Source organism: Salvelinus alpinus, chromosome 23, assembly GCF_045679555.1.
Source record: "Salvelinus alpinus chromosome 23, SLU_Salpinus.1, whole genome shotgun sequence".
Taxonomy (NCBI): Eukaryota; Metazoa; Chordata; class Actinopteri; order Salmoniformes; family Salmonidae; genus Salvelinus; species Salvelinus alpinus.
The window spans coordinates 29,706,700-29,720,556 of NC_092108.1; the positions used below are offsets into that span (position 1 = coordinate 29,706,700).

Genomic DNA, 13,857 nt, shown 5'->3' on the forward strand with positions numbered 1-13,857 from the left:
CAATAGAAAATCTTTGGAGGGAGCTGAAAGTCCGTATTGCCCAGCGACAGCCCCGAAACCTGAAGGATCTGGAGAAGGTCTGTATGGAGGAGTGGGCCAAAATCCCTGCTGCAGTGTGTGCAAACCTGGTCAAGAACTACAGGAAACGTATGATCTCTGTAATTGCAAACAAAGGTTTCTGTACTAAATATTAAGTTCTGCTTTTCTGATGTATCAAATACTTATGTCATGCAATAAAATGCTAATTAATTACTTAAAAATCATACAATGTGATTTTCTGGATTTTTGTTTTAGATTCCGTCTCTCACAGTTGAAGTGTACCTATGATAAAAATGACAGACCTCTACATGCTTTGTAAGTAGGAAAACCTGCAAAATCGGCAGTGTATCAAATACTTGTTCTCCCCACTGTATAAGGTCCCACAGTTGACAGTGCATGTCAGCCAAAAACCAAGCCATGAGGTCGAAGGAATTGTCCGTAGAGCTCCGAAACAGGATTGTGTTGAAGCACATCTCTGGGGAAGGGTACCAAAACATTTCTGCAGCATTGAAGGTCCCCAAGAACACAGTGGCCTCCATCATTCTTAAATGGAAGAAGTTTGGAACCACCAATTATTTTCCAAGAGCTGGCCGCCAGGCCAAACTGAGCAATCAGGGGAGAAGGAACTTGGTCAAGGTGGTGACCAAGAACACAATGGTCACTCAAACAGAGCTCCAGAGTTCCTCTGTGGAGAAGGGAGAACGTTCCAGAAGCACAATCATCTCTGCAGCACTCCACCAATCAGGCCTTTATGGTAGAGTGGCCAGACGGAAGCCACTCCTCAGTAAAAAGCACATGACAGCCCGCTTGGCATTTTCCGTAAGGCTCCTAAAAGGACTCTCAAACCATGAGAAACAAAATTCTCTAGTCTGATGAAACCAAGATTGAACTCTTTGGCCTGAATGCCAAGTGTCACATCTGGAGGAAACCTGGCACAATTCCTACGGGGGTGGCAGCATCATGCTGTGGGGATGTTTTTCAGTGGCAGGGACTGAGAGACTAGTCAGGATCGAGGAAAAGATGAAAGGAGCAAAGTACAGAGAGATGCTTGATGAAAACCTGCTCCAGAGTGCTCCGGACCTCAGACTGGGGTGAAGGTTCACCTTCCAACAGGACAAGAACCCTAAGCACACAGCCGAGACAAAGCAGGAGTGGCTTCGGGACAAGTCTCTGAATGTCCTTGAGTCGCCCAGCCAGAGCCCGGACTTGAACCCATTCGAACATCTCTGGAGAGACCTAAAAACAGGTGTGTCAAGCTTGTAGCTTCATACCTAAGAAGACTCGAGGCTGTAATCCCTGCCAAAGGTGCTTCAACAAAGTACTGAGTAAAGGGTCTGAATACTTTTGTAAATGTGATATTTCCGTTTTTATTTTTAACACATTTGCTAAAATGTCTACAACCTGTTTTTGCTTTGTCATTATGGGTTATTGTGTGTAGATTGATGATGATGAGGAATAAAAACAATTGAATCCATTTTAGAATAAGGCTGTAACGTAACAAAATGTGGAAAAGGTCAAGGGGTCTGAATACTTTCTGAATGCACTGTATATCTAAGGGGACAATGAGCATGGTTTTATTTTTTATATATAATTTCTCAAGTTTGATATTTTCAAACATTTCAAAATATTAATGTTAAGTAGGCAACAGTTGACGCTGTAATTTAGTAATTGTATCAACTGAAGGGTTATTAAAGTATTTAATCATATTGCCGTCATTGTGTGTTTCCTAAAAGTCAGAGTAAAATTTCACTAAAAAGTCCATCACTACCATCTGTAGGTAAAAAGGAAGACTTGAACAAATCCAATCACAAGCTCTAAAATGGGTCCGTTTTTATGTTTCTAATATGAATGAACACAAGTAGGATTTTTTTTGAATGAATCACAATAGAAAAGCTGGAATAATGGTGATTGGTTTTATTGTTTGAACTCTTTATTGCACAAAAATATCCTTTGAAAAATTCAAATTCATCATTATAACTGTACACATTCCTAAAACAAAGTATAACAACCATTTCTTCCCTCAGTACGACAGCACTATCTCTGGTTAAGAAATAGCCTGAATACTGGCATTGTGACAATGCCCTGTAATTTGGGGGAGTGAGATAGAAAGATTCCAAACAGCTTATTAGTATCCAGTCTTTCAGGCACAGGATATCATGGTGAACCGTTTGTAAATGCATTTCATGTTGTACAGTACAATGTACACAAGTAAGAGTAGGACAAAACCCAGAAGAACCACTAAGCCTGCCCTGGTCGTGAACGAGCTCTTACAACAACCTTCCTCCCTCTCCCCATGTTCCTCCCCCAACCCTGGGCTTCCCTCGTCAGACACAGGCACTGGAGACATCCCCTTTGTCTGCCCAGCCAGTAGGTGCCTACCTGAATGTTCACCAGGCACTGTAGCCCTCTCTTGGTGGTCTATAGACAGGTAGCAGGTGTTACTAGGCAGCTGTTTGAAGAAGACAGGTGTGTATTCTGGGGGGGATGGGACAGAGATGACGGCCATAATGTCCGGGTCATCTGGGAGCTGGGAGCTGGAGACCCCAGGTGGCAGGGTGGTGACAGAGCGACACCAGGGACAGCGCAGCTCACTCAGGCTCATCTTCATCTGGGTCAAGCACACAGAGCAGCAGGTGTGTTGGCAGTCCAAGAGCTTGGGCCTGCGCCGCAAATTGTAGTATTTCAGACAGATTTGACATTCTAACATGGGGTTTTGTTGTGAGACAGGTTCCATAATCATGAGTTTGGTCTGTTGTGTCAATGACAGGCACAAGATGTCAAACCACAAACAGTCTTGTTCCCTCAGTATGAGTATGCAGATTAGGGAACCATTGCACATCCAGAGGGAGACTCACAGATATTTCATGGTCTTGGTCTCGCCTCCGCTCTTCTTTACAGTTGTGTTGACACAGTACTTAGTTAAATCCATGTCTGGCTCCATCTACCCTATTAGAGAGAAGACATTTGTCAAGTCAGTGTGTGATTCAGTAATCCTCATTAAATCACTCATACTGAAAAAGTCAAAAGACTACTTGGTCGTGTCCTGCCCTGTGTGTGTTGTGTGTCTGTGTCCTTCAAGACCCTGTGTATGACTATAAGGATATTAGTACAAGAAACCATTTTTGTCATTGAACAAAAAAATAAAAGAAGCCTAGATAATGAGCAAACCTGTATCTGGTATGGACTGGCAAGGATGTTGACCTCTAGATCTTTATCGCTCAGCAGCCTAAGGAGAAGTTCCTGCATGACGTTGCTGAAAATAGCTTAAGACAATCTTATGGGCTCAGTCCAGGTTGAAGTTTTTAGTTGAAGAAGCAGTCGTGAGTTACAGAATGCATGTCAGCCCACAAAACGTTTTCAAGTTCTTGCAAGTACTGACATACCAACCAAACCAGTTCACCAGGTTCTCTAAATAGGACACACGAGCACAGTCAAATTATCCCTCTAAATAGCGGCAGTAGAGATACAGTTCTGTAACCTGCCTTCCACAGTTACTGCAGTGGCCTATCCTAAGTGCTGAAGTTTGCAAAAATACAATGTACTTTAATTAGAGCTTTCTAAGACAAAGTCCTTGGACTTTTCATATGCAAAGATAATGCTTTGCCACTAACTTGAAATGGTTATATATAGTTGATAATCACCTGAAAATAAAAGTGGATGGAGCTGTAATTTGAAAGCAAAATATTACATGACGCCACACGTTACTACCATATAGCCTAAATCATGAAGTTAAAAAGTTAGTGTCTACTTTAAAGGCTATGTAAACACTGAATGCCATGAAAGGTGGTTGCATTTAACTGCCAATAATGCTGTTTTCAAGGTCATTTCCTTAGTAGGTGATGTCAAAGGTCAGCATGTGGGAGGAGTGGGAGCTCATTTTGTTTAACCTTTATTTTGACAGGGAGTCATGCATTCTCACAAAGCAATAACAACAATTTTGCTGTCCTATAAATCGAGTTGCCAGTTTCAATATAATATTTCAATGGTGTCCTCAGACCAAATACAGGTAACATTCACAAGTCTCTTTTTGATCCTTCAGAGTACTGTATGCAGGTTGAGTAGCACACACAAACATATTTTGAGACAAATAATTACACACAAAAGGACAAAAGAGATCATAATGAATTGATGTGAAGAGCTAGTGATTGTCAGAAACATTTTGGGGAGGCTCTCATTCTCAAAGGGTTTTGTAATAGCATCGTTTCATTCAGGTTGAATAGCCTTGTGTCATAATGCGCCCACCACCACACCTAGTTCCCCCAGGGGGTTATATATTCCACAAAACCATTCCAGGTGCATCTCATGGAGGGGCAGCAGTGGAACAGTGAGATACTGGACAAACTTCACTCCCAGAACTCAATCATATGTGGACACATTATGGATTATTTGCAGCTGCCAGGTAAGTGTCAAATGAGCATATCAATTATTTAGATGTATCTATATGGTATCTCTATGGGGTTATGTCAAGATGACATCTCTATGGGGGGGCTATATAATTTAAAATAACTGTCCTTTTTCTGGCTATACTCTTCATGTATTTTGAATGGCATGGCAAGTTTTCATTTATGATATCTGTAAGTATGACAACTTATTAATGGTAGCATATCTATTTGAATAATATGTTAGATTCACATGGTATGCAAAAAAAAAACATATCCAACATAGACCACTCGAGTGGCGCAGCGGTCTAAGGCGTCACTACAGACCCTGGTTAGTTCCCAGGCTGTGTCACAACTGGCCGTGATCGGGAGTGTCATAGGACGGTGCACAATTGGCCCAGTGTCATTAGGTGAAGGTTTGTCCAGGGGTGTAGGCTGTCATTGTAAATAAGAATTTGTTCTTAACTGACCTAGTTAAATAAACAAAAATATATTGGATACAGGCCTAATGTCAAAATTCAAAGCAATTCCACATGACAATATAGACATGTCAATATTGTATTGGATCATCATGTACTCTGGGTTTAATTGTTCCAGAAAGCATAATTGAAAATGCTAAACCAGGTGGGCAGGTTTTGGCAGAGAGTAAACAGCACAGAAGCTCATCTGACATCAACCCTCCACAGACAGCAAGTGACAACACCTGCAGCATAACCAATGACTTCAGTTGCATCTACAGCAAAGGTAAAACCAGCCCAACATCATATGTGGGCATTTATGTATCTAATCCGGTTTCGGTATGAAAAATTACTGACAAAATCCCAAATTCCCGCGAGCTATTGCGTGCCTCCTAATCCATGACCAGATGTTTTATTTGTGAGGCTCCGTATCCGTGACTGCGCAGATCCTCGCAGTATCTCAGTGGATTGTGGGATTTCAATGATTTCTCATGTTGAAACCGGATTACCGGATTACAATGTCAAAATATGATTTTGTTATGAGTTCTGTACCATTTGCTTGTGTCCATCGTCATTCGCTAGCTAACCGGCGTTAGATAGTTTGCCAGCCAAGCAAACTCTGGTCAAGTCCAATGGAAACCGATGCAACCAAAGATTTTTTATAAAAACAAGATAGACCACAACCAGTCGTTTCAAACGTTAACAAATCAGTCATAGTGGGCAGAGCCAAGGACGAGCTAGCGCATATTTTCGTTAGGAAAGCCTACTCTGTCAAGTATCCGGGTGTTATAACTCAATTTGTCTATGCACTCTTTCTAAACAACGCTTTTTTTTTTACTTTGGCAAATAGTAAAGTCTACTGAACTTTGTCCACTCTTTTGGTAACATATTCTATTTTGTTGAACAATTTTTTTTATTGAGATCAAATGTTTCATCGATGAGAAAATTTGCAGAATGTAGACAAAAAATGTCATCTCATTCCATCTCCCACTGCTGGCAACTAACCTTCCTCTCACTACCATATTTGGTAGTAAGTGGAAACGACAAGCGAATGCTTCAGATTCATACATCTGGTGAAATATCTGTCTAATTGTTCTATCTGTAATGCAACCCTGCTGGCTAGCTAGATGACCAATGTTGACAGTGAGGTACGTCCCTATGAGATTCAAGGCTCTATTTTGATGGTTAGGGAGAAATCAACCACTAGGTGGTTGAGATGTTGTTTGTTAAAATGTTTTAAAAGCAATTCTAATTAATGCAACAGTTTGACAATGGATGAAGATACTCTAAACGTTTAGACATTTTAAAATCCATCAAATATTGACTGAATTATATCACATAAAACATTTTACTGACATAGACATATATAATGACTGGAGTTCAGGGATTTTGATGGGAATTCAGGTATTCAATATATTGTAAAATCTCACTTTTTTTCTTAGGATGCACTCATATGTACATTTGGTAATGGTATCAGGTATTTTTTTTAAATATTTTGTGTTAAAATAAAGAAAATGATATGTGCTACCTTTGCATGAATACACTGGGGGTATTTGCGTATATGACCAAATTAACATAAAGGGGTGGAATTTACCACAGGTGGACAACAATCAAGTTGTAGAAACATCTCAAGGATGATCAATTGAAACAGGCTGCACCTGAGCTCAATTTCGAGTCTCATAGCAAAGGGTCTAAATACTTATATAAATAAGGTATTTTTGTTTTTTATTTCTAATAAATTTACTTAAAAAATGTAAAAAATGTTTTTGGTTTGTCATTATGGGATTTTGTGTGTAGATTGAAGGGTAGATTGTGTGTGTAGACTGAAATAATTTAATACATTTTAGAAATGTGAAAAAAAGTCAAGGGGTCTGAATACTTTCAGAATGCACTGTATATATATGTGTGTGTGTGTGTGTATATATATATATATATACACAAACAAAAATATAAACGCAACATGTAAAGTGTTGGTCCCATGTTTCATTAGCTGAAATAAAAAATCCCAGAAATGTTCTATATAAACAACTTGGCTGCAATTTAAATTAATCTCGTTTTCTGGTGCTCCTACAAACTATTGCAAGTTGGGAGCAATTGCTACCATTGAAAAAATGAGCCCTGACCGTGTCCCTTTATGTTTAGATCTACTCCCTGCTCTCAGTGGTGAGGACACAACCAAATGTTTCTTCCAAGAGCTGGTGAACATTCTCCTCAGCTATGTCTGCAAGTCGTTCAGACGGAGCTCCAAAGTCCTGGACTTCCACCACCCTCACCAACTCAGAGAGGGCCTGGAGGGCTTCAGTCTGGAGCTCCCAGACCAGCCCGAGAACCTGGAACAACTCCTGGTTGACTGCAGGGACACCTTGAAGTATGGAGTCAAAACAGGTACCGTAAGAGCTGTTGACTGTTTTGACGAAAATTTACCAAAAATGTACTATAGGTAGAAAACATGTACTCCATGTACTAGTAAGTCATTGCTTCTGTCCAGTCAATGGCTGACATTATAGACATTATAGATTAGTAGAATGTTCCAGAATGTCCTCACCTGTCCCCAGGTCACCCACGCTTCTTCAATCAGCTGTCATCAGGGCTGGATGTCATCGGTCTGGCCGGGGAATGGCTGACGTCTACCGCCAACACAAACATGTAAGATTTACATTATCCCTAAGGTGTAAGATCTCATTTCTCGCTAAGCCCTCATGTTGCAGAATGACATTTGCCTAAGAACATATCTGACATTTACCAGAGAACAGTATGTATCAAGCTTCTCAGAGTAGTTGTTCTGATCTTATAGACACGGTGGATCTGATCCTGTATGCGCACTCCTACGCTGAGGCGTTTGACACGTACGGCCCCAGTTGACACTAGGGCCTACGGTGTGATCTGGTTTCTGGTAAATGTCATTCTCAAATATGAGTTAAAGTGTAAAACAATGTGTTAAAACCTTTTTTCTAGGTTTACTTATGAAGTGTCCCCAGTCTTCATTCTGATGGAGGACGTTCTCCTGAGAAAGATGCAGGAGATTGTGGGTTGGTCAGAGGAAGAGGGGGATGGTGTTTTCTGTCCAGGTACAGTGTTAGCTGCATTCTGACCTTACTATCAATACAAACAATGTAGCCAATGACAAACATACACTGTGATACAATTATCTTTGTTACTTCCATTGAATTGGTTAATTTTGTCCTCTTAATTTTGGATATATTGTTTAGTTGTTATGAAGTTGAATGAAATTATAAGATTAAGACAATCTCTTATTGAGATATCCATCTATAATACATGTATATATTTCCTCAGGTGGGACCATGTCCAATCTGTACAGTGTACTGCTGGCCAGATACCACTTCTTCCCTGAAGTGAAGACCAAAGGGATGACTGCTCTGCCCAGGCTAATCCTCTTCACATCAGCACATGTACACATCACCAGTATTCACGTTAGGTCATGCTTATTCATATTATCTATAAACTTGTACTGACAAATACTTTTCCCCTACTCTAGAGTCATTATTCAGTCAAGAAATCTGCAGCAGTTCTTGGGATAGGAAGTGAAAATGTTGTGCTGGTGAAATGTAATGACCGGTAAGCAAGGAGGGGAGAGTGATTGGCATTTGTTGATTGTGAACATTGACAATATCATCAGAGCTAAATGAGTGATGTCGTGTTTTTTACAATTCAAGGGGAAAGATGATCCCTGCAGAATTGGAGTCAAGTATCATTACTGCCAAAGATCAGGTAATGGATGAATGAGTCTGCTCTTGCCAAACTGAGGGATAAAGGGCTTTGTGAATTAAATACATGTAAGCATATATTTTCAGCCAGGGATGGATTTAGTCAAATTAGGATGAAACAGACACCCCCAACAGAATACGCTCAAATCAGAATTTCTGTTTACCAGTCAACAACATTGTCTGGTGCATAAAATGAGCTACCAGAGCTCCAATGTGTTGGCAGGGACTATTTCACAGGAACAGGTCAATACACTCATCATGATTCTTGTCATCTCTCTCTCTCTCTTCAGGGTTGTGTCCCATTCTACGTCAATGCCACAGCAGGCACCACTGTGTACGGAGCCTTTGATCCTCTCAATGCCATCGCAGACATCTGTGAGAGCCATGGACTCTGGCTGCATGTTGATGTATTTACCTTATAGCATCCATCATGGTTTACCGGACACAGATTTAGCCTTATCCTGGACAAAAAATATATTTTAATTGGGCACGCTTTAGTCCAGTACCAAGGATAATTTGTGTCTGGGAAACCGTCCCCATAAGAATGTGTTATATGTAAGCAGGGTTGGGGAGTAACAGATTACATGTAATCGCAAATTCAAGTTTGTTCCACCTGAGCGAGTCTGACAACAAGTCAGAGACCACTATGACGACACAATAAATGTGTTTGATGGAACGCTGGAAAAGAGCAGGAACAGGCTTTTGTGGGCTACAGTCCAAGCTATGTCTTCTAATGGTGGGACTGCTGTCAGCATTCAAATATTATCCAATTTGAATAAACGCTTGGAGGTAAGGATGACAGCAGTGGTGTAGTCTACGGCGATATGGATATCACGTATTATTGACATCTACACAGCGCATTGATGTGAATCACACTGCTGCCCTCTGATTTAGCTATTTGCGCCTTACGGATTGTGGTTGTTGTGGATGGCTGTTCACAAATCTAAATGTGTGTTTGAACCCAATAATGGTTGAATTCAAGAAGTTTAAGTTGCCTATCAATCAGTTTTTGAAACCAATGGACAGACAGTGAAAAATGTGGTCTTGCAACAGCTGTATAGTGTGGATCCCAGCCTATGGAATAAATTGATTTTTTGCTAAATCTAATTCATGCTGTTAAAAAATAAATATATCCATAGGCCTAATGGAGACATGCTCAATCTCGCACACTTTTGATAGACTTAAAGGGGCAATCTGTAGTTGCTACATCCATTTCTGGACTTATAAATGATACATATATATATTTATATGTATGTAAATATATAATTTAATCCTATTATTATATGTAGTAGAAAGCGATGGGTTAGAAGAAGCCTACATAACCAACCCATAAAGTAAAATATAACATCATACATGGCCAGCTATGTAAACTTTAACATTGATTTATCCTGCAATAGATGTCGTTCAATTGGTAACATACATTTTTGTCTTCTTCTAATATCACTTAAGGGGAAAGTAATCTAAAAGTAACTGAATGTAAACACATTATGTTACTGAGTTTGGGTAATCCAAAAGTTACGTTACTGATTACAATTTTGGACAGGTAACTAGTAACTGTAACGGATTACATTTAGAAAGTAACCTACTGTACAACTCCGTATGTAAGATATAAAATATATAAAGATAGGATTGTATTTAGAGTAAAATTCTCTTTATTTCTTAACAGGCAGCCTGGGGCGGAGGACTGTTGATGTCCAACCTGCACCGTGTGAAACTACAAGGGATTGAACGGTAGGTACGGTAACCAGAGAGAACAGAGACTTAAGGACACCCAAAATCTACAGCTCTCCGAAAAGATAATAGATTTCTGAATTTCACTCTACCTTACAGCCAGGATCAATTACATTTTGGGGATACTGTTTCCATTCACAATTGAAGTGGAAATGGAATTGATGCCTTGATTGTATATTACATGCAGGTCTATTTGAATTATGTTTATTACAGAGCCTGGTCTGTGACTTGGAACCCTCATAAAATGATGGGTGCTCCGCTGCAATGCTCAGCCATACTGGTGAAGAAAAGGGTGTGTAGTCTAACGCTATGAATTTTTAAAAATCAAGATTACCATTACATGCGCACACACACACACACACCGAAACACACACACATAATGCAAATACTGGTTTCTCACTCACAGGGCCTCTTGAAAGACTGCAATCAGATGTGTGCTGAATACCTTTTCCAAACTGACAAGCACTACGACACCTCTTATGACACCGGAGACAAGACCATTCAGTGTGGCAGGCACGTTGATGTCTTCAAGCTCTGGCTCATGTGGAAGGCCAAGGTATGTAACACACTCATATGGATTTTTTATTTTTTATTTATCAACTGGTCAATAAAACACATCTCTTCTTAGGGTTCAGAAGGCTTTGAATCACAGGTCAATAAATGTTTGGAAAATGCTGAGCACTTGTTCGACAAACTCAAACAAAGACCAGACTTTGAACTCGTCTTCAAAAGCAAAGTAAGTCTGTTTTTTAAAGTCCCTTGAAGTTATTGAATAATTCCTCAGTGAGATGAATCGTTGTAAGCCTTTTATCTGTGATACATCCCCATGCAGCCTGAACACAGCAACGTGTGCTTCTGGTACATCCCACCAAGTCTGAGGAACATGCCACCAGGTTCTGAGAGGAACAGGAGACTCCATGAGGTAATGCTACACCTTGGATCTCTAATGTTAGTGATATATTAGATGCGTCTTATTTCAACCTTTGTGGTTCTTTATCCATTAGATACTGTGTATGTAATCATTCATTACTAGCACCAGCACATTATAACTTCAGTTCATACTCTATAAAGTTAAATAACTGTTTGATTTATAAGGTGGCACCAAAGATCAAAGCCAAGATGATGGAGCAGGGGATGGCCATGATTGGTTATCAGCCGCTTGGAGACAAAGTGAATTTCTTCCGATGTGTCTTCTCCAACCCGGCCACACAGACAGAGGATGTGGACTACCTCTTGGAGGAGATCGCTTCTCTTGGTCATGACATATGCATCAGGATTGAAACCGATTTATGAATCAGGTTGGGTGAATCAGGAGTTAGACCACTTTATGAATCAGATTGTGGCTCAGATCAACTTTAAAACATTTGTTCAAATGTTTTATTGCGTAAATATTCATTTTTTTATAAATATTCAAATATTATTTGTATTTCAGATTATCAGATAGTTATACTGTAGTCAGTTTATTTCTACATATATTTTGTGTACAACAATATTGTATCTAACAGGACAATGAACATGGTTTAATTTTTTTAATATCATTTCTCAAGTTTGACATTTTAAAATATCAATGTTAAGTAGGCAACAGTTGATGCTGTAATTGTATTAACCGATGGGTTATTAGAGTGTTTAACAATCATATTGTCATCGTGTGTGGCCTAAAATGTTACATTTGACTAAAATGTCCAACACCATCTGTAGGGGAGGACAAAGAATTGAACAAATACAATCACAAAGCTCTAAAATGGGTCAGTTATGTTTTTCAGGTCAATTAACATAAGTACAATTTTTTTGCTTTTGTACTGCATGTTGTACAGTACAATGTACATAAGAGTAGGACAAAACCCAGAAGAACCACTAAGCCCGCCCTGGTCGTGAACGAGCTCTTACAACAACCTTCCTCCCTCTCCCCATGTTCCTCCCCCAACCCTGGGCTTCCCTCGTCAGATACAGGCACTGGAGACATCCCCTTTGTCTGCCCAGCCAGTAGGTGCCTACCTGAATGTTCACCAGGCACTGTAGCCCTCTCCTGGTGGTCTATAGACAGGTAGCAGATGTTACTAGGCAGCTGTTTGAAGACAGGTGTGTATTCTGGGGGAGATGGGATAGAGATGACGGCCATAATGTCCGGGTCATCTGGGAGCTGGGAGCTGGAGACCCCAGGTGGCAGGGTGGTGACAGAGCGACACCAGGGACAGCGCAGCTCACTCAGGCTCATCTTCATCTGGGTCAAGCACACAGAGCAGCAGGTGTGTTGGTAGTCCAAGAGCTTGGGCCTGCGCTGCAAATTGTATCAGTTCAGACAGATCTGACATTTTAACATCGAGTTTTGTTGTGAGACAGGTTCCATAATCATGAGTTTGGTTTGTTGTATCAATGACAGGCACAAGATGTCAAACCACAAACAGTCTTGGTCCCTCAGTATGAATATGCAGATTAGGGATTATTGCACATCCAGAGGGAGACTCACAGATATTTCATGCTCTTGGTCTCGCCTCTTCTTTACAGTTGTGTTGACACAGTACTTAGTTAAATCCATGTCTGGCTCCATCTACCCTATTAGAGAGAAAACATTTGTCAAGTCACTGTGTGATTCAGTAATCCTCATTAAATCACTCGTACTGAAAAAGTCAAAAGACTACTTGGTCATGTCCTGCCCACTGAGCTCTGTCAGAAACAAACATCAGTAGCATTAAGGCTGCACAATTCTGATCTTGTTCCACCAATCAGCCTTTTGACCAATCACATCATCTCTGAAAAAAGATCTTATTGGTGTAAAGACCAATTAAATCAGATATTTTTCAGAGCTGATTGGTCAAAAAAGTATAGATTGGGCTGCCTGTCTAAACTGTGTGTGTGTAAGGATAAATAAATAATCTAGCTAATGCGCAAACTTGACTGCTAGACCTTTATCACTCAGCAGCCTTAGGTAAAGTTTGTGAATGACATTGCTGCACATCTGTTTTCAAGGCAATCTTTGTCCAGGTTGAATTTGAGTTAAAGAAGCAGTTGTGAGTTTGACTACAGACTTTTTCGGTCATTTAAAAAAAACACCTGGATAGAGCTGTAATGTGAAAGCTAAATATTACATATAGGCACACATTACTAGTACCATATAGCCTTATTCATGACGTTGCAATTTAAAGTCATGTGGATATAATGATGGCGCCGGAGGAGATGGCTGACGCTTTTCGGGCGCCAAACCAACTGTGCGTGTTTTTGGGCGTAATTTGTAACTTATTTTGTACATAATGTTTCTGCCACCGTCTCTTATGACCGAAAAGAGCTTCTGGATATCAGGACAGCGATTACTCACTTCGTACTGGATGCAGTTTTTTTCTTTAACGAGTCGGACGTGAAGGATTTACTTCAGACACCTGACAAGGCCCAAATCTCCATTCGCATGAAGAGACATCGGGGACGTAGGTCGGGATGCCTTGTAAGGATCCGACGGCAAGTGAGTAATCTCCCTCTACCATCAGTCCTATTAGCCAACGTGCAATCATTGGATAACAAAATGGATGAGCT

General features: G+C 40.3%; 2 protein-coding genes and 1 long non-coding RNA gene across 3 annotated transcripts; 1 reads left to right on the forward strand and 2 right to left on the reverse strand.

The window, feature by feature from the left end:
* Positions 1-1,938: 1,938 nt before the first annotated feature.
* LOC139550755 (E3 ubiquitin-protein ligase RNF152-like) lies at positions 1,939-3,490 on the reverse strand. The gene is made up of 2 exons (XM_071361877.1): positions 3,208-3,490; positions 1,939-2,985 (listed from the first exon to the last, which is right to left on the reverse strand). The coding sequence occupies exon 2, from the start codon at positions 2,876-2,878 to the stop codon at positions 2,180-2,182; it is 699 nt and encodes a 232-aa protein (XP_071217978.1). The 5' UTR covers positions 2,879-2,985; positions 3,208-3,490; the 3' UTR covers positions 1,939-2,179.
* An 863-nt stretch (positions 3,491-4,353) lies between these two features.
* Positions 4,354-12,074, forward strand: LOC139550754 (glutamate decarboxylase 1-like). The gene is made up of 15 exons (XM_071361876.1): positions 4,354-4,438; positions 5,016-5,162; positions 7,019-7,261; positions 7,432-7,522; positions 7,832-7,944; positions 8,171-8,286; positions 8,373-8,452; positions 8,551-8,605; positions 8,892-9,008; positions 10,268-10,332; positions 10,546-10,624; positions 10,739-10,888; positions 10,961-11,068; positions 11,165-11,254; positions 11,428-12,074. Exons 1-15 carry the CDS (start codon positions 4,417-4,419, stop codon positions 11,623-11,625), a joined length of 1,674 nt encoding a protein of 557 aa, XP_071217977.1. The 5' UTR covers positions 4,354-4,416; the 3' UTR covers positions 11,626-12,074.
* Positions 11,847-12,995, reverse strand: LOC139550756 (uncharacterized). The gene is made up of 2 exons (XR_011670120.1): positions 12,800-12,995; positions 11,847-12,610 (listed from the first exon to the last, which is right to left on the reverse strand). It is a non-coding gene; the product is annotated as an uncharacterized lncRNA (long non-coding RNA).
* Between the last annotated feature and the right edge of the window lie 862 nt (positions 12,996-13,857).